The sequence below is a fragment of the Perognathus longimembris genome, chromosome 1, assembly GCF_023159225.1.
Source record: "Perognathus longimembris pacificus isolate PPM17 chromosome 1, ASM2315922v1, whole genome shotgun sequence".
NCBI lineage: Eukaryota > Metazoa > Chordata > Mammalia > Rodentia > Heteromyidae > Perognathus > Perognathus longimembris.
Genome location: NC_063161.1, coordinates 133304137 through 133325239, shown reverse-complemented (window position 1 = coordinate 133325239; position 21103 = coordinate 133304137). Strand labels below are relative to the sequence as shown.

General features: G+C 43.8%; 1 protein-coding gene across 2 annotated transcripts in view; it reads right to left on the bottom strand.

Moving 5' to 3' along the window:
* Window positions 1–9376: 9376 nt before the first annotated feature.
* The window catches only part of Anp32b (acidic nuclear phosphoprotein 32 family member B), a 28898-nt gene continuing 17171 nt past the window's right edge, over window positions 9377–21103 (bottom strand). For both annotated transcript variants that reach the window (XM_048337902.1, XM_048337899.1), the window contains exons 4-7: window positions 16859–17048; window positions 13490–13614; window positions 11773–11842; window positions 9377–9826 (exon numbers count right to left, since the gene is read on the bottom strand). In XM_048337902.1, the coding sequence (XP_048193859.1) occupies window positions 9759–9826; window positions 11773–11842; window positions 13490–13614; window positions 16859–17048 (453 nt within the window). In that variant the 3' untranslated portion in view covers window positions 9377–9758. The remainder of the gene's footprint in view (window positions 9827–11772; window positions 11843–13489; window positions 13615–16858; window positions 17049–21103) is intronic.

The window sequence follows — 21103 nt, the reverse complement described above, 5'->3', positions numbered from 1 at the left end:
ATGGGCTTTCCCATTCAGCATAATTATCTAGGAAATCCATCCAGATTGTTTCATGTATCAAAGTGTGTTCCATGTCATTAATGAGTAGCATTCTATGGTGTGGAAATGGTACTGCTTCTCTTTTCCATATTTTTACTAATGCATGTACAATGTACAATGAGGCAGAGCCTTTCCTTCATTTGCAAAAGGGAAGTTTTAGTGTGACGTTTCCATTTGTGCATTCAATGTACCCCAACACCTCACTCCATCCCTTTTATCCCTTCCTAAAATAATTTCAATAGGTTTCATGGTTCTGTTTTCATATATTCATATAAAATATGTGACCATATTTGCTCAATTAGGTTTTATTGTGATATTTACATGGATGAATATATTTTATCATATTCATCTCTATTATTCCTCCTTACCTCACCTTCTTCACCTTTGTTTTTAATCTTTAGTGTAATTTTTTATGCATGACAAACTCTATACTCTTATCAGTAGACCAAATGATGTCCTATCATCTAATAACTTTTGATTAAGATAAACTAACAGCATCCCAAACAAGTACACTAGTCTTCATTGCTCTAGCCCTTAGCCAGAATGGATTGCTTTAAGGCTTGTTGCTGCTTTGTATGAGTTACAAATAACTAATTACTACCTTGTCATAGATAAAGCCCATGACATATAGAAAGCATTAAGGGAAAAAAAATATTTAATCCTCCACCGAAAAAAATTTTAATATAGGGGTTGGAGGTGTGGCTCAGGTAACAGAGTGCTGTCAGTGAGCAAAATTATCAGATACTGAGTTTCACTCCTGTTCTTGGACAAAACAAATTTTACTTAATCCCTTTTGTTCTTCAAAGAATTACAATTTTTCTGTCTGTTCCTATGATATCTAAAAAGGAAAAAGATGACACACATGCTGCTTGAGCTAAAAGGCATAGGAAATTAGACAATATATTTTCATTAACTCTCTAAGAAATAGGAGGCATCATGATGCACCTTTGGATAAATTCGTACAAAGAAGTGAGACTGGATATTTGGCAAAAAGTGAAGAGACCGCCTGCAGCACACAGAAGTAATTTACTGTCTTTCACAGAATCGAGCTGGGCTTCACTAACACTCCATAGTTCACTGACCTGTGGGAAGGCTTGTCTTGTCCTGTCCATTTATGCAGTTTATGCAGTAGTTGTCCTGGTTTCCGGCTGGGTGTTGCACACAAAGGCCAAGGGTTTTGCTAGAACTCCCTCCCTCTTCTGCCGGAAGCCATTCTGGAGGATGGTCATCTCTTTTCCTTGGTCTCCTTCTCCGCCTCACTGCTGCAACAGGGCGGCAGCCTCCTTGGCCTTGACCTTCCTCTGCAGGCAGTGCTGCTCTAGCTCAGCTTCTTTCCCTGGGCAGCCACCTTGACTCAGCTGCAAGCTTCTGGGCCTGTAGCAGCTGCTGGATCCCAGGCCCCTAACTGGTCATGGAGGCGGGAAGCAGAGTCCAAGGCCAGTGGGCCTAACCTATGCAATGGTGGCTCAGTTCCTTTAGTATATTTTCTCTTTTCCTTCCTTCCTTCCTTCCTTCCTTTCTTCCTTCCTTCCTTCCTTCCTTCCTTCCTTCCTTCCTTCCTTCCTTCCTTCCTCTCCTCCCTCCCTCCCTCCCTCCCTTTCTTTTTCTTTTTATGTGCCTATCCTGGAGATTGAACCCAGGCCCTGGGCACTGTCCTTGAGGGTTTTTGTGGGTTTTTTTGCTCAAGGCTAATGCTTTACCACTTTGAGCTACAGAGCCACTTATGGTTTTCTGGTGGTTAACTGGAGATAAGAGCTCCATGGACTTTCCTGCCCAGGCTGGCTTTGAACTGTGATCCTTGGATCTAAGCCTCTAAGTAGTTAGGATTACAGGTGTGAGCTTTCGGCACCTGCCTGAGATCTACCATGAGAGAAAATATGTGGTATTGGAGCTTCTGAGGTTCTGGCTTATTTTGTTTAACATGACTGACTCCAGTTACATCCATTTTCATGCAAATAACATAATTTTATTATTCTTTATGATTAATACTCCATAGTGCAGGTGTGAGCACACACATATTTATTACATTTTCTTTATCCATCTGTTGATGGGCCCCTAGGTTGCCTCATAGCTTGGCATTGTGACTGGCACTGCAGTAAGTATGGGTATGCAGGTGTCTTCATTGTGGGACCACAGCTGTCTTAACTGTTACTCTGTTGAAGTATATCTGGTGGTTTCCAGTCAGGGGCTGTTAGGACTAAAGCAGCTGAAAACACTCCTGCACATATTTTGTATGTGAAGATAAAATTTCCTTTCCCTGAAATAATGATGAGAGGCAATATCTGGGTCCTAAGATAGTTGCGTGTTTAGTTTTACAAGAAACTTTCAGGGCTGGGAATATGGCCTGGTGGTAAAGTACTCATCTCCTATACATGAAGCCCTGGGTTTGATTCCTCAGCACCACATATATAGAAAAAAGCTGGAAATGGTGCTGTGGCTCAAGAGGTAGAGTGCTAGCCTTGAGCAAAAAGAAGCCAGGGACAGTGCTCAGGCCCTGAGTCCATGCCCCAGGACTGGCAACAAAAACAAATAAAGAAAATATAAGAATGTGTTGGCCAGGCACCGGTGGCTCACATAACTGTAATCCTAGCTATCCAGAAAGGCTGAGATCTGAGGATCAAGGTTCAAAGGCAGCCCAGGTAGGAAAATCCGTGACTCCTATCTCCAATTAACCACCAGATTGGAAGTGGAGCTGTGGTGCAAGTGGTAGAACATTAGCTTTAAGCAAAAGAGCCCAGGGACAGAGCCCTGACCCCGAGTTCAAGCCCCGCAACTGCCAAGAAAAAAATACAAAAGAAGAAACTATTGGAGTCTCTAACTCCCATTTCCTGCATGAAAGACAGGAAATGTTTCTTTCTCTATTTCTCCCTACTTTATTCTTGTTATCTAAAATGAATTTTTGCTGAGACATCAAAAAAAGGGGAGGGGAGGAAGGAAAGCAAAGAAAGCAGATGAGAGGGGAAAGGAAGAAAGCAGAAGAGAAGGGAAGGAAGACAGGAAGGGGAGGGAACAAGGGAAGGAGAAAGGAAGGGAAAAGAAGGAGGCAGAAGAGAAGGGTGGGCCTTGGTGGAGGACAAGAGGTGTGGGAGACATCTCAGTCCTGGCATGTGGCACACAGCACACACAGGAAGTCTCAGTGGACTGAGTCCAGTGATCGAGGCAGTTTGGTGGTGGCATTAAGGGGGCTGGGAGCTAAGGCTGTTTCAGTATGGATACCATGACTAGAGAAAGAGGAAGGGTACGGGGTACACACACACACACACACACACACACACACACACACACACACACACACACACAGTGGCCATCTACAGGCCAAGGACAGGAACCCAAAACAGCCCTCAGAGGAGCCAGTCCTGCTGACACCTTGATGCCAGATTTCCTGCCTCCAGACAGAGCTGTTGGTCCATCTCTGTGGAAGCTTCCACTGTGCAGGACTTCCTTAGGTTGGTCCCAGGAAACAAACTACCCTACTACCCTGGTTCACAGAGGAAAGGCTGTGAGCACCACTGTGCAAAGCCCAGAGGGACGAGGCAGCTGCACAACCCGGAGGACTTGCTGGTGGGGAGGGAAGATGGAGCAGACAGCCATTCCAGACACAGGGAGGACCTACGCAAGGAAGCCACTTTGCCTACAGGGCCTTGGAGCTAACGCCCTTGTTCTAGTTCTTACATAGGAGGAGGAATGTGGGCTTGTGCTTGTGCAGGAAGTGTGGACACCAGCAGTATTGTGAACAGGGTTGAAGTCGGGTGTGCAGGAAGGTGCAGAAAGCAAGGCTGGGAAGCGGGGTTGGGAGTGGGCTGTGGGGAGAGGCAACGGCAACAGGGCTCTGCAGGTGGAGGTTCCCGAGCAGAGCTGCATGGAGGGCAGCTGTGTGGAAGAGCTGAGGTGGGTCCATATGCAAACCCAGGGGATGTCACTGGAAATGCTCCCTTCCTCCTGCCCTTCCACGTGCTCAACACCCCTGCTGTTCAGAGCTGGGGCCTTCGAGGTTCCCCTCCATAAGGCACCCTCTGAAGGAGCCTCCCCAGCAGGCTGCTCGTTCCCACACTCCCACGCTTCCCTCCAGCAATGGCACCAAGCAGGAAAAGAAATCAGCCTTGTTGTCCTGCAGCCATCACCCTGAGCCTCACTTCCTACAAAATGGTTTCGGATCCTCCTGCCACCTCCTCCACAAGTGCAGAAGAGCTGTGGGAACTGCAGCGAGCTGTGGACGGCCAATCACTGCTCTGGATAGAAGTGAGCTGGGTGGTGTCACACAGCTGTCACCCTAGGACTTCAGAGGCTGAGGCAGGGCTGCTTGAGCCACACAGCCAGCCTCATTTCACATTTGGAAAAAGTGAGGCGCAGAAGAGCTTAGACTGCAGCTGGCCAGGACTGAGCTTGGCAGGAAGTTTGCGGGTGCCTGTGGGGGTGTGGGGGACTACAGAAGTCAAGGGCTTGGCAGGAACTCCCACTTGAAGGCTGGCAGGCCCAGCCCCAGTGCCGGCTCTCACCTACCCACTACTGTCCTGGCTCCCCAACACAAGACGGCCCAGCATCAGCCTTAAAGGCTTTCTTCTATGTCTGGGTGCTAGCGGCTCACACCAGTAATCCTCGCTACTCAGGAGGCCGAGATCTGAGGATGGCAGTTTGAAGCCAGCCTGGACAGTGAAGTCCCTGTGAGACTCTTAGCTCCAATTAACCACTGAAAAACCGGAAGTGGAGCTTAAGTGGTAGAGTGCTAGCCTTGAGCACAGAGAAGCTCAAAGACAAGGCAGCAAGTGGTGGCTTAGGTTGAGGGCAGAGGCGATTGGCATGCCAACCTGGACAGCCATTATTTGGCTGGGTGCCTACATAAGGTACTTTACCTCTAAAGCCTTCAGTTTTGCATCTAAAAAAGCGGACTGGCTTATTATTTGAGGGGACCTTGAAGATTGAAATAGAATACTTCTCAGCCAGGTCCAGTGACACAAGCCTGTAATCTTAGCGACTTATGGGACAGAGATGAGGGGGTAATGGTTAGAGGAGGGTCACAAGATTCCATCTCACTCATGGCTGGACCTAGTGGTGCATGCCTGCCATCCCAGCTACCAGGGAGGCACAATGGCTGGGTACGGCATGGCCGGCATCCGCAGTGACGCAGGAAAGCACAAGTGGGAGGGTTACATCCCTAGCTGGCCTGGACAGCAAGCAAGACTTTACATCAAAAGCAAAAAGGGGGGGGGGGGTTGGGCTGGGGAGATAGCCTAGTGGCAAGAGTGCCTGCCTCGGATACACGAGGCCCTAGGTTCGATTCCCCAGCACCACATATACAGAAAACGGCCAGAAGCGGCGCTGTGGCTCAAGTGGCAGAGTGCTAGCCTTGAGCAAAAAGAAGCCAGGGAAGTGCTCAGGCCCTGAGTCCAAGGCCCAGGACTGGCCAAAAAAAAAAAAAAAAAAAAAGCAAAAAGGGGCTGGAGAATGTACTGCACATACATATAGATAAATAGCCCATGCTTGTAATTTTAGCTACACAGGAGGCTGAGATCTGAGGATCGCCTTTTGAAGCCAGCCCAGGCAGAAAAGTGTTGAGTCTTATCTCTAAACTACCAAAGAAGCTGGAAATGGAGCTGTGACTCAAGTAGCAGGGCACTAGCCTTGAGCAAAAGCAAACACCCCCTACCCTGAAAAACAACCCTCCAGGTGGGCACTGCTCCCTTTCTCCTGGTTTAGTGACAGATCTGTTGTTCTTACTATGCAGAGCAATACCACAGTCTGCCAGTGCCACCTAGGACTCAGTGCTAGGTATGAGTCTCACCTGCCCCTATTCATAACCAACAGCCTTCTCCTGGCCTTTTGCTACTGCTGCCCCTTTCTCTCCCACGAGCATCAAGCACAAATGTCACATGCCACTGGCTCAAACAAACCCTTTGTTCCTCAGCAGAGGAACTGGGAGGAAGAGCATGAGGAAGAGAGGACTAGTACTGCTGTTAGCTCTCACTGGGCTACACCAGGGTCCAGGTAGCTGGAACCACCTGTGCATGCACTGAGCTTGGGCTCCAGGTGTGCCGTTGAACTGGAGGCTCCCCAAGGGACTGGTACTGGGAGGGTCCAATGCCAGTCAGTGGCCATATCCCAGGGCTTTAGATTTCTTTGGAGGCCTTCCTCCTGTTTCTCCTTCCTCAGATGGGGCAGAGACAGTGTTGTCATAAGCACACAGCCCAACTCCTCTCCATCAGCAATGGCACAATTTTGTATTTTTCAGTGTTCTACCCTCCCTCCCCCTTCCCCCCCAAAGTCCTACTCCATCATGGATTGTTGAGCTGGCTAAACTGGCTCTGGGAAGAGCTTCCATCCTCGCTGCAATCTTGGTGCCTTGCCTGTCCAACTGTTTGGCTGCCTAAAGCTTGTTAGTAACTTGACTCCCCTCTCAAACTGTCAACACAGCAGTATCATCAGACTCATTAAAATTGATGTCAGCACAACATGACAGGGCTGAAGCCGAAGGTCACAGAAAAGGGTACACAGTCCCTTGTGTTGTACTGTCTTCTCTGATGGTCAGGGTGATGTGGCCCCAGTGGGTGTGCCAGTCATGGAGGGGGTCCAATCTACAATGCATCCTCCTGTACTAATCCTGTGAGCCAGTCAGAACTATGGTGGTAGGGCTCACACTTGTCCAGCTGTCACTCTGCCGCTGGAGCCATATCCAGTCAGGCTTTTTGCTGGTTATTTTGGAGATGTTCTAGTGGACTTGTCTCCTGCTCTCATCCCCCCCTCATGTGGCAATGTGGCTTAGCGGTAGAGTACTTGCCCAGCATGCACACAGCCATGGGCTCCATTCCTCAGTACCACATAGAAAAGCTGGAAGTGGTGCTGTGGCTCAAGTGGTAGAGTGCAAGCCTTGAGCCAAAGCAACTCAGGGACAGTGCCCAGGTCCTGAGTTCAAGCCCCAGGACTGGCCAAAAAAGGGTAAAACTAATTCTACTCTTTTACTTACACATGCAAGTTTTGCCTTAAAACTTCCCTAGTGCTGGGAATATGGCCTAGTGGTAGGGTGCTTGCCTCATACACATGAAGCTCTGGGCTTGATTCCTCAGCACAACATATATAGAAAAAGCCAGAAGTGGTGCTGTGGCAAGTGGTAGAGTGGTAGCCTTGAGCAAAAAGAAGGCCCTGAGTCAAAGCCCCAAGACTGGCAAAAAATAAACAACAAAACCCAACTCCTAAAAAAACAAAAACCACTTTCTCTATAAAAAGGACTTTACCAAGTGGTATGTTGGTGGCTCATGCCTAGGATCATGGTTTGAAGCCAGCCTGGGCAGGGAAGTTGGTGGAACTGATCTCTAACCACAAAAAAAGCTGGAGTTGGGGCTCAAATGGTAGGGGGAAAGCCCTAGGGGGAGAGAAAGTATTGTTTGGCTGTGTCACATGACTACATTTGAACCAAGCCTTTTAGCAGAGGATAGTCAGTCCCCTGGCTGAGAGGAGCTGAGTCACATGTTTTCCTCTCAAATAAGATGCAGAACTTCTGCTCCACAATTAACAGCTACCTGTTGTTGTGGTCCCTAGGTCTCGTAAGTAACATCCTCAGGCTCATGTCTTCACTTCTTCCTGCTGGCTAATCTCTTTAAGTCTGCCCATTTTCCTCTTGCCCCAAAAAAACCTGTCTGGGCATAGCCTAAGTAGTACTGGAAAGTTCTAGAAATTTCTAATAGGAAAAATAACCATCCAAAGTTAAGTTTGGTATTTGACAAGATTTATAAAACTTGAAGGGCAGAAGAAGCCATTTAAGAATATACCAGAGGGAGGGTTCAAGGCATGGCTCAAATGGTAAGAGGACCTGCCTATCAAGCACAAGGCTCTGGGTTCAATCCCCCATACCACCCAATACTAACACTAATACTAAAAGAATATACCAGAGGGGCTGGGAATGTGGCTTAGTGGTCGAGTGCTTGCCTAGCATGCATGAAGTCCTGGGATCGATTCCTCAGTACCACATAAATAGAAAAAGCCAGAAGTGACACTGGAAAAAATGCTGGAAGTGGAGCGTGAAAAACCTCAGGGATAGCACTCAGGCAGAGTTCAAGCCCTAGGACCAGCACCAAAAAGTACACAAAAATATGGATTTCAAAGTACAAACAGGAGTTCCACTAATACCATATCATCTTTTCTAGTTGTAACTCAAATTAGATTCATCCCACTCTTTTCCTATTGCCTTTATTATTTATTCTAGTAGCTGTAGGTACGATTTACTAAAACTATCACAAGACTGCATTACTGACAATGCAGTCATACACCATTTCACCAAATGGCTGAACCACTGGATCTTCCCCTTCCCTTAGTGAACTTCCTCCATCCGTTAGGTAGAACTGTGCAGACCTCAAGTCTGCTGCCCATTCCTCCTGAGGCTCTCTCTCACACACTGCTCCTCCTTAGATGTTAGCAAGATGGTGGGGGCTATCAGTCAAGCTGTATGTTCCAGCATTGGTGTGAAGCACATTTTTTCCTCCAGAATTGTCCGGCAAGGGCCAGGCTGAAGAGACTTCAAAAAACCACAGTATCGGGTTCAGAGTGCTTGCCTCATATACATGAAGCCCTGAGTTCGATTCCCCAGCACCACGTATATAGAAAACAGTCAGAAGTGGTGCTATGGCTCAAGTGGCAGAGTGCTAACCCGAGCAAAAAGAAGCCAGGGACAGTGCTCAGGCCCTGAGTCCAAGCCCCAGGACTGGCGCGCCCCCCCCCCAAAAAAAAACCCAAAACAAAACCATAGGGTCACATTACTGCCATTTTAGACTGCAAGAAGACCTAGACCTCAATACAAGGTAATAAGAAAAATGAATGGTAGAACCAGAACTACAAGTCAGATCTCCTGGGATCCCAGTTAAAGCCTTTCCTTTGTTATCATTCTTTTTTCCTTAATTGATGTATTACTCAGACCTCAAAGTATTTCCTGGGCTTCAGGGCTCCAGGATTATCCCATTCCAACACATTTTCTTAAACTTGAATATGATAGGCAAATGCTCTGCCACTGATCTGCACACTCCAGCTCCCTGAACATTATTCTAAAGTCTAATTAATTTACTCCTGCAGTCATTAAGGATGAAGATCTACTTGTGCATTTCCTTACCAACGATTACAAATATAACAATGCCAAATAACCTGTTCGTTAATATCTTTTGGGATGAGCTTACAATTACAGCCCAATTTAAAAATGTAAGCATAACAACTAGGCTTTACCAAAGAGTAACATGTTTATTTCACTTGAAGTCTTAAAAAATACTTTTCTGGCAGTTGTCACATAAAATGTCCTGATGTGATAAAACAAAACAAAATTAAAAAAAAGAAAGAAAAGCATGGAAAAAGAAAACAGACCCAAAATGTTAAGATTTTATTTACAAAGCTTTTTTTTGTTGTTGTTGTTGTACAGAAAGTAAAAATGCTGTTACAATCTTGGTGTAACTGGTAGCCACAGAGGGCTGACTCACCAATCACAGCTATCCACACTACAGCAAGAGTCTTACACGAAAACCTAACAACGCTTACAATTTTGTTGGGGCCAAGTCCCCAAGCTTGGTGGATTACCAAGAGGGACTAAAGAGAGGAAGGCGGAATGTCACAGGAACTATTCTTTGGCTCTTTGGGTGGGTGGGTGTCCTGGGGTTTGTATCACAGCTACCTTTTTTTAAACAGCTACCAAATCCATGAGCAGTCCAACCAATACTGAACAGTTCTGGTTTTGCAGATTTATCAGGGTCTTAATCATCTTCTCCTTCATCATCTGTCTCTCTCTTCCTCTTTTCACCTTTCCCACTTTCTTCCTCATCTGTGCAACAACAAAAGTTGACTGTGAGACATTGGAAAGGCATTTTGCTACATGAGGATTGCCACCGGCATCAACCATGTTTTGGTGACTGAGAGAAAGAATTGAAAGGACAAATAGGTGGTGGTCATGAAATCAAGATAGGTAAAATGCAGATTCTTATTTCTGAATTAAGCATAAAAAAAGTAAGATAGTGGTAGTGAAGGTGTGGTTCAAGTGGTAGAGCATCAGCCCTGAGAGGACAAAGCTGAGAGGCTGTGGCCAGGCCCTGAATTCAAGCACCAGTAGGGAGGGGGGGAAGAGAGGGAAGAGCAGAGCAGGGAAGTAAAATGTAACACCTCAACATACAAGCAGTTAGCCTTTTAAAGTGCTCTCTTCCAAATATTCACTGTTTTCAACTTCTTGACTTAAAAATCTAGTAATTAGCCAGGCATTGGTGGCTCACACCTGTAATCTGAGCTACTTAGGAGGCTGAGATCTGAGGACTGCGGTTCCAAGCCAGCCTGGGCATAGTCTGTGAGACTCTTATCTCCAATTAACTACCTGAAAAACCAGAAGTGGTGCTGTGGCTCAAAGTCAGAAAAAAAGCTCAGGGACAGCACTCAGGCTCTGAGTTCAAGCCCCACAACTGATAAAATAAAAATAAGCCCCCCCCCCCCACCAAGTGAAAAATCTAGCAATTGCAAAGACTAGAGTTAGCGACCTTGTTCTTTTGAGCCCTGCTCATTTACTTACTTACGAACTTAACCACTTACGTCTGTTTCCTCCTTTATAAGATAGGGACAGTGGTAGTAACCCAAAAGGATTATTTTGAGAATTAGATGGGCTAGAACACAAAGTATCAGCACGGAACATACACAATAAACTAGCAAAAACTGAAAAGGGATTTCTCCTATCAGTCATTTTATTACTTCTATATACCCAATGACTATTTTGCAAATGATAACTAAAGCTAGTAATAAATTATGTAAACGGTTTTCATTTAAAATCAGAATATCCAACAGAACACAAAATATATAATTGTGCATTTCTACTATTATGTTTGTGACCGTAACCGTTTCCTACTAATGAACATTTTATTAAAAATTGGACAAGCAACAAATGTTTCTCCAGGAGGTCGAGGCAATGATATCTTGAATTCAGGACTTAAAAGGTCAGCCATCCCAAACAGCCCCTCTCAAAAAGAATTAGGACCTCCTGAGAAACTCACACACAATCCTGAAGACAATTCGAAGCCAGCTAGAGCAGAAAAATCCATGAGACTCTTTGTCTCCAATTAACTACCAGAAAATGAAAGTGGAGTTGTGGCTTGAAGTGGTAGAGTGCCAGCTCAGGAACAGCGCCCAGGCCCTGAGTTCAAGCGCCGTGACTCAAAAATAAATAAAAAAAAATCCATGCTGACTTTACTGAAATTGAATCTCTGAAAATTATGTTTCTTGAAGAAGAAGAAGAGACTGAGTCCTTGCCAATGTCACATCCACTTTTAATCCAGTACCTGGCACAGAGTGGGTGCTGATTAAGTGAGAAGCAATGCAAAAAGCTCAGGAAAAAATGAAATAACCAAGAAAACTATGTAAGTCACTTCACTATTCTGAGCTGTGGTGGGAAGAGGAATGACAATGCCACAATAAGAAAGGTGCTACTACATGCTAAAGAATTAAGTCCAATTATTAGATCTTATTAATGAAAGTATTCTTCAGAGAAATCTTCTGACAGTAAGCCAACAAGGAGGTCTGTAACATTTAAAACAGAGCTTGGGGAGTGCCAGCCCTCAGCATACTTAGCTTACAGCAGCCCAAGGCTGCACCTGCACCTGCACATTGCACCCATGGGACTGAAGACAGGAAGTCCATAGGGCCACCCTTATCTTCCTAGTGGTATCAAGTTGTAAAAGGTGGACATGTTTTCATCCACTTTTAGAGGACTCAAGTTATAAGCATGAAACTCACCTTCATCCTCATCTTCATCCTCATCTTCTTCATCTTCATCGACTTCTCCATCATGTCCAAATTCTTCTTCCTAAAGAGCAGTAAAATACCATTATGAAACTGAGACGTACAAAGAGAAATATACTTGCAAGTAAACAATACATGTATTAAGGAGAAAACGCATTACTTGCTGTAGTAACATTGATTTTTCACTTACTTATTAAAAAAAAAAAAAAACAAGCACCTAGGAGTGAAGGGCAATAGTGGAGTGTTTGCCTAGTGTGTGCAAGGACCTGTGTTTGGTCCCAAGCATCACAAACCCATAAGGAAAAAAAAACAAACTACACATCCCCTCAAACTGGGTATGTGGCTGTGATGGTACGCACCTGTAACCACTGATAGCACTTGAAGGCTAATGAGGCAGCGATATTTCAAGTTCAAGGCTAGCCTGGGCTATACAGAAAGATACATTCTCAACCACCCTCCCCCCACAAGTACCCCCCCACCAAAAAACATTAACAAAAACCAGGGCAGATGGTTCATGCCTGTAATCCTACCTACTCAGGAGGCTGAGATCTGAGGATCGCAGTTGTAAGTAAGCCCAGGAAGCAAAGTCTGTAAGGCTCTCCTCTCCAATAAGCCACACACAAAAAAGCTAGAAGCAGAGCTGTGGCTCAAGCAATAGAGCACTAGCCTAGCCTTGAGCTGGAAAGGCTCAGGGGACAGTGCCTAGGCCCTGAGCTCAAGTGCAGGACCAGCAAAAAAAAAGAAAAAGAAGCCAAAAGCAAGCAGTTTATGTAAACAGACATGTGCACCCTGCTCCCCTTTCCTTTGTGCTGCCAGCACCGGGCCTTTACCTCATCAAGGTCATGAACATGGGAGTCTGGTGAACTCTGCTTGAGCTGGTTTTGAACCTCTGATCCTCCTGCTTAAGCCTCCCAAGTCTTTTGCTTACAAGTGTCCACTACATCCCCCTTTGCAATCATAATTGCTTCCTTAAGCAATCATAATTTTATCTATGAGATCATATGAATGTTTTCAAAAGCATGGCTCATTGATGAAAACAAGCATTTTTTCTACCTGTTTGTGGCTCAAGTGGTAGAGTGCTAGCCTTGAGCAAAAAGAAGCCAGGGACAGTGCTCAGGCCCTGAGTCCAAGCCCAGGACTGGCAAAAAAACAAAACAAAACAACAAAAAAAAAACAAAACAAACAACCAAAAAACCTCTTGAAGGTCAACTGTGAGTCACTATACTTTGTCCAGTCCTCATATGGAATCTTCAAGGACACTGTTTTACTGGTGCCCCATAAATAATTACCTACACTTTCAAGCAAGTATTTAACTTTGCATTCAACTTTTAAAATTTAATATGGTACACAATAATTTGTTGAATAAAACTTAAATATACCACAAGTTCAGACTTGGTAAATTTATACTTCTTTTCAAAGTAACAACAAAAAACCCTGACATAATATCAGCTTTCACCATTCCCAGCTTCTTAATGTACTGAATACTCAACTACTCTTGTCTTTGTAAAAGTGCAAGGCCAAAACTTACCTTGAAGTTGAGCAGTGTGTTTGGTCAGCATTCAGTAGGCATTCCATTTGATACTTACAGGGAACAAAAGCTGCAGTAGTCAGACTCACATTATTAACTATTTTGAAGTCTTATTGCCTTGTCTTTCTTCCTAACACACACTTGCCTTTACTACAGGAAGCAGGGCACAAAATATTCACTGACCTCACCACTGACTTCATCTTCATCTTCTTCCCCTTCTATATCTTCGTCTTCATCTTCATCCTCTTCTTCATCAAAGTCTTCCTCCTCACCGTCTTCATCTTCTTCATCCTCCTCATCTTCTCCTTCTGAAAGCAGTCCCAAAAAGAGCTCAATAAGTACTTGCCAAGGTGTACAGGAAGGAGCTAAGAGCTGGCTGGCCTGCAGGGTTTCACCTTTGTTGAAGTCAAACCCCTCTTTTTACCAGGTGCTATATAGCTCAGTCCTTTAGCCCAAGAGTAACCATAAAATTAGAAGATTCCAAGTTCTAGTGAGTAGATGTACATTGCCCCTCTAGATGCTGTCATTTTTTTTTTAAAGATGGGATTTGCTTTAAAGTCATCCAGGAAGAGGTGTGGTGTGGCTAGGGATGCATTTCTACAAGACCAGTTATGATCAATCAGTGCTGAAGATGAATGATGGGGACAGAGACTTATTTCACTATTAGTTCTACTTTTTAATGTCTAATAGCTGTATCACCTTAAAGGAAAACATGAGGCAGTAGTGGACAGCTGCATCTCTCCGTTAGGTACCTCAGAGCCAGCTGCTTGGAGACACCACTACTCTCCTTCCTGTCTGGTCACAGGGTATAATTCTGGGCACCTGCATTCTATATTTGGGCTTTGCGGACCTCTATCGCAGTCTAGCAGCTCTTTCTTCACCCACAGGAACTAATAAGTTGAACACCTTCACTCCTGCTTGTATAACTCCTACCAACCTTAACTGAGCCCCTCCCTTCCTTACTGACCTACCAGTGCTCCTGTATCCCAGGCTATAGGCTCTCACCCCAGAACCCAGGGCTTCTGCAAACAGCATAGTTTATTCACTTGTATCTAATCTAGTATTTATGGGTGATTAATAGGGCAAAAAACCTTCAGTAGGCATTGAGCCCTGCATCAACAAGAGTACAACTTTTTTTTTAATGGCTTGGTTTTGTTTTACATCCCTGGCACACAGGAAGTCCTTGAATATTTACTTCCTGAATGGGATACAGTTCAATGAGAGTGCATGCTTAGCACATTGAGACCCTGGGTTTCAGACCAATACCTCCAAGCAAACTTTCCAGCTGGCTAGACGGTCTACCCTCAGCATTCACTTTCCCCCCATCCAGAAGTTTCCTACCATAGCACTGGAATGTGTTGGCCTGCCAGATGATGGTATATTTAGATAACAAAGACCACAGGTAGCTCATAGGAGTAACTGGAAACCTATAGTGAAGGGCATGATGTCTTATTCTTTGTCCACTAACTCCCTGCATCTTGTTGACTCCTGCCTACCTCAGTCTGCTGAAAAAATTAAAAAAATATGCTTCCAGATCCTACACAAAGCACTCAAGATGCCTGATGCCTTCCTTTTTCCCATTTACTTGACCATTTGTCTTTTGCCTGCACTAAGGTTTGAACTCAGGGCCTTGAGTTTGCTCCACTTGTGTTCTACTCCTTGAGCCACATTTCCAGCCTGACTCATGCTGGTCATTCTGAAGATCAAGTTTTGAGGCTTTGTTCTGTCCAGGCTGGTTTCTAATTGTAATCCTCTGAATGTCTGCCTCCTACATAGCTAGGATTAACTAATACTGGGTTTTGTGTGTTATTTGGGGGAGGGAGTGTTGTGTATGTGTGTCCTGAGGCTTGAACTCAGAGTCTGGGTGCTGTGCCTGAGCTAATACTCTACTGAAGCCACAGCTTCACTTTCAGCTTTTATGGTGCTTAACTGGAGGTAAGTCTTATGGACCTTCCCACCTGGGCTGGCTTTGAACCATGACCCTAAGATCTTAGTCTGCTGAGTAGTTAGGATTATAGGCATGAGCCACCAGCACCTGGCTTTATGTGTTAATTTTTTAAAGAACAGACTTTTTTTTTTCCTTTTTAAATAGAGATGTTTAAAATAATATCAGGGTGTGAAGAAGCTTGCCCATAATATCAGCACTTGGGAGATTGATACAGAAAGGAAAGTTTTTAAGGACAGCCTGGGGTACAAAGCAATACACCATCTAAACTACAAGAAAAAGCCAAACAGAAATTCCAAATAGTATAAATTCAGTCGCGTATTTTTTTTTCTCCTCCAGTTCTGGTTTTAACTCAGGGCTTCCACTTACTCTGCCATTTGAGTAACGCTTCTGGCCATTTTGCTTTAGCTATTTTTCACATAGGATTGCAATTTAGGGATGGTGACCCTCCCACCTGTGCCTCCTAAGGATTGGGTTACAAGCATGAAGCCACCATATTATTTGGCAAATTAAACATGTCTACTGTTTAGTACTAGGTCCCATAGAAAAACATATGTAAGCCAGGTGCTGGTGGCTCATCATGCCTGTAATCCTAGCTACTCAGGAGGCTGAGGTCTGAGGTTCAAAGCCAGCCCAGGCAGAAAAGTCCTTGAGATTTATTCTCCAATTAACCACCAGAAGAGGCACTGTGGCTCAAGTGGCAGAGTCCTAGCCCTGAGCTGAAGAGTTCAGGGACAGTGACAGTGCCCAGGCTGAGTTCAAACCCCATGACTGACCAAAACAAAACAAAAAAAAACATCAAGTTTTCTTTAGACAAGGTCTTATTGTAGCCCAAGCTAGTTTCAAAAGCTTGATCTTCCTGCCTTAGCCTCCAATGATGGGATTTCAAATGTGTACCACCACAACCAGCTGAAAGTATGTTTTAACTCTATATTGACTAGCTTATTGCCCTGTGAGTGGAAAGTGGTATTTAAAACTTATTTGATTTCTATTTAGTAACACCACCACCAACAACCACCAATCTATGTGAGTAGTAACTCAGGAGAGTTAAGTCTCTGTCCCAGAAGATCCTGCTACTTCCTGGTAGGAAAGGGCACAAACTCCTGCAGGTAGGCAATGAGGCTGGTGTGTAGGTGGCTTGGCCTGGCTTGAGAGCCAGGAAATATCTCTGGTAGGTGCTGCATTTGGAAAGGTTAGGTAAGCAGAAAGCAGGGACAGCTAGGAAAAAGGAATGGGGATATGAAACCCCAGGTTCTCTAAGTGCATTGCCAGGACCTCAGTGGACTATGTAGAAGTCAATAGTCTCTAGGCACAATTCTTATTTTCTTTCATTTTAAGGCTTCAATGTCTTAAGAGTTTATTAAAAGTAGAGGGAGGAGGTAACAAGTTGAACAAGAAATGTACTCATTGTCTTACATGTGAAACTGTAACCCCTCTGTACTTTACTTTGGCAATAAAGGGGGTGGGGGGAAATAAAGTTGAGGATCATGGCGGGGGGGGGGGGCGGGGGCGGAGTAGAGGACCGAGCTCTGGTAAAGGCAACTTTCAGTACTTTGTATTAAGATCCTGGGGAAGTAGAAGTCACTATTAGATGCCAAGCCCCTTACCTTCATCCTCCTCCTCTTCATCCACACCATCTACTTCTGCATCTGAGTCTGGGGCCTCCTGGTCATCTCTGTCATAGCCATCCAGGTAGGTCAGCTGGGGCAGGAGCTTGAAGACACTCTCTCGGTAGTCATTCAGGTTAGTGACCTCACAGTTGAACAGATCCAGGCTTTTCAGACAGTCTAACTTTTTCTGAAGGTTAAGACCAAAAACACACCTCCTAAATCAAAAAAACTTAAGCAACAAAACCCAACCCCTAAGGAAGTAAAAATTCTAAGTTCTGTATTAAATTAGTGGCTACCTACAAAACCTTGTAAACAGGAAACAATAGGAAGTTCTATTTTAACCAACCCCTTCCCTATTCCTGCCCCTACTTTTGTAGACAACTGTCTTCTTGTGGAAGCATTAGAGAAGCCTAAAACATAAACCTCAATTCACAGCATAAGACAATTAGATAAGTTAAAACATTTAATTTGAACCTGAACACAGGAAAATATTCAAAGACTTTTTTAGGAGTCTTCGGTCTCAAAGCATTTAAGAATTAATTCTCCTTGGGGACTACGAAACACTGGAGGATGAACTGTAATAAAACATGAGGTGTGGCATCAGACACATTTTTCAAGGAAGATAGGGGTCAATATAGAGCAGGAAAAAGAGGAGGTTGCAGAGATAAAATCTCAGAAATATAGTGAAACATGACGTTCTTTACTTGAATGTGGCTTAGTGGGTTAAGAGTGCTTAACTAGCAAGCATGAAAGCCCCAAGTTCAATTCTTCAGTACTACATATGCAGAAAAAAGCTGGAAGTGGTGCTGTGGCTCAAGTGGCCAGAGTGCTAGCCTTGAGCAAAAAAGGCTCAGAGACAGTCCCCAGGACTGGCAAAAAAAAGTCTATGTATGTATTCTACTCAGACTTTGTTATATTGCATCCATGTACAAATTTTCAATTGCAGGTGTGTTAAATTTCAATTAACAGTGAATGAGTAAAGAGGATGAGGAGTAGGATGCTATTAAATGTAAGCTGGAAGACAACACAGGAGCTAGAAGCAGACTCTCCCTGTTGGAGAAGCAGGCACAGTCAAGCAAAAGCGAAAAGGCCTTTCTTATTTATGTGTGGTAGTGTCCTGAAAAGGGGAATAAAGCCTGGGCTACATATGGTAATATAATAAATGTAACAACTTCTAATGTTTTGAATCAAGAGGAAAAGCTTGGCTGATATGCTTCAAGAAAACTACACACAAAAAAAAACAGAAACTCTGTATGAATAAAACTTCCAACAAAGGTAAGGATGATGCTTACAACTATTTGGAAAAACTACTCTAACGTTCATAGGCCTTGGATAGATAAAACTTGGCTTTCCGAACATAAAGGGCCGTGTAATTGTGACACAAACAGCTTGGAAAGATATATGTGCTAGAGTGGAGGATGGCTTGCTTACCAGCCTTAGGCTCATGACCCACTTTCTAAAATACAGTTTTATCTGAAACACAACCATACTTGTTTTCTCATGCTATATGTATGGCTCTTTCAGGGCAACAATGGGAGTGGAGTAGCTGTGACAGAGAATGTACTGCCCACAAAGCCTTGTATGTCGATTCTGTAGCCTGTTGAGAAGGGAGGCTGAATCCTTTATGTAAAAGGTCAGGAAGAAAGTTCCCATATTGATGTTCTTCTCCATGCAGCCCCTGAGACCATAGCCCTGAGGAAACAGGAGGGTTTAAGGTAGAAGTTGTACCCTCAAAACACAGACCACATGTGCTAACATAAGCTGTCTCTAGTGCTGTTAGTCCTGTGTTCTTAGCGACTTTCCTACTGGGCAGACACCGACCTCCAGGCAACCCACCTATGGCAATTCCTGCAACAAGGGGGGAGAGACAGGGAACAGGGATGGGATGACTATTACTGGTTTTCTTTTTTTCAGACAGGCTCTTACTGTAGCTCAGACCGGAATTACAAGCACTTGCTATCAAGTCTTGCAATGACACTGGCTTTCCCATAACAAAGCTTGGCTTTTTCTTAAAAAAAAAAAAAAAAAAAAAAGAAAGGATCTCCTTTTGTCTTTGTACTGATGATCCTCCTGCCTATCTTTATCACAGATGTTAAGTGTCCTTGGCCACCATGACTAAAAGTTGTTTAATTAAAATACTGACAAACAAGGCAGTAGGTGGGAGAGAACAGGATTGAGTCATTTACATCTCTAGAATATTTCCTAAGAATGAGTGCCTACAATGCTTCCTATGATACTTATAAAATGTTCTACAATACCCTCTGCTCTAGTTTCAACTATTCTAATAAACAGGGCCACCAGGACTCTCATTTCACAACATGAATCTGAGAATTTTGGCTATCTCCTGACAAAGCACTCAACATCAAATAATTTGGACATGCCTACCAGTATGCTAGAAAACTGAAATGAAAGCAAGTATACACAATAATTCCCAAATAACTACCAGTCTAGGATTGTCTAACATACTAAGATTGTGCTTAAAGCCCAACAGGTACAAAATACACAGCTTACCCTGGATCACAATGTAATGTGTCAACACTGATAAAAAAAAAAATTTTTTTTACAAGTTTATCATGCCAGAAGTCTGAACTAAACTAATAGGCTAGCCATAATAAACATTAAACATTTTATTAACAATAATTTTGCTTGCCTTCTTAGAATTTAGAAGGGCTTTGGGGGATGGTTTTGATGGCCCAGGTCTCTTAAAAAAGGTGTCCAAGGAAGTTTGAATTGATGCCTTCTTTGTCTCTCGATTAATGTCCCTGTAGCAAGCAGAGGCATTCACAATCATTGCATTGACTGTAAGAACTGGGCTTGATGTAGTGTTCAAAATGTATGTGGTTAATGAGGATGAGGATGGTGTTTTCCCACTGAAGAATACTTTCAGAAGTCAAAAAGGACCCAACATGTTCCCACTTCACCATTTCCAACATTTTCTTTATTCCAAGTTAGGTCAGGAGACCAATTTAGCATCCCCAAGCAATCTAACCAGCAAGTAGAGCAAGATAGTGGGTATCTCAAGTTATTCTGAAAAGCCCTGGTGTGCAGCACCATAGCCTTGCTACAAAAGTATGACAGAGTTACACTTGACTCTGGACAAGAGATTCAGACTCTCCCAATTCTTAGCTTCTTCAATGTAAACCAAGAGCCATAAATACTATTACTATCTAATAATTGGTAAAAATGCTCCCCCCCAACTTAATTACTACTTACAGAATCTGAATAAAGCACCTACAGTGTATGACATGGGTAGAATAAGTAGATCTTCTAAAACGGTAAATAAAACAAAAAAGTGGTTTCTCATCTTTCACTGTCCTGGAGACAAAGGCATTCATGGGGAATCTCATATATTACAGACCAAATCAGCAACACAAAGGTAAACAACTTCTGCAAAATACTTGCTTCTGTTCTGCCTCTGTATGCTAGAACACTGACACAGGCTTGTGACAATAAGAACTAGGAATAAGCCAGTCATCTAGCACAGAAAGGTACCATCTTGTTTAAAAGAATAAGGGTAGGAGGAGAGTTGTTGCTGCCAATAGTGGACCAGAACGAGAGACCTGCCATCCACCATTAAAGTAAAAGACTTAGTGCAGTCCACCTGACTGAGCACTTGGACATCAGCACCTAATGTTCTGTCTCAATTTCTGGTTTTTGTGAAATTGGGTATGCAGTTGACAGGTAGAAAACAGGTCAAGGGCAGAAGAAAATACAGTGAAATTGGGCTTGATCTACACTCTTTTATCCCATGCAATTACTTAGGCCAAGTTCAGTTTCCTCATCTCTAAACAGAGGACAATTATTCTCTTTTCGCTAAGGTCATATGAGCAAATGTTAATGTTTCTTGGGACACTGCAAAATTTGATATTGATCTAATCACTGGGAATAGGGGCTGGTGTGTAGAAAAAGAACAAAACTAACAAAAGTGAAGGAATAAGAAGTGTAAATTCACGGAACAAAGTAAGTAGTTCTCAATAGTTACGAGAAACCACTCACTTAACATCACAAAAAATAGGACTTTATTGTCTTAGTTTCAATTATTGGAAAAAGACCCTTTCATTTTCTCTGGAGATCCTGTTCATTAAAATCACAATTTAACTAAATAGCAACATTCTTTACAAATGAGGTGAAACCCATACTTTAGTATACCAAGAGAATTGTCTCAAGCCCTGAAAGACAGCTCCTATCTGCATGTGACCCTCTCCACACAGCATAGGGTGAGAGACTGTCCCATACTTGCAC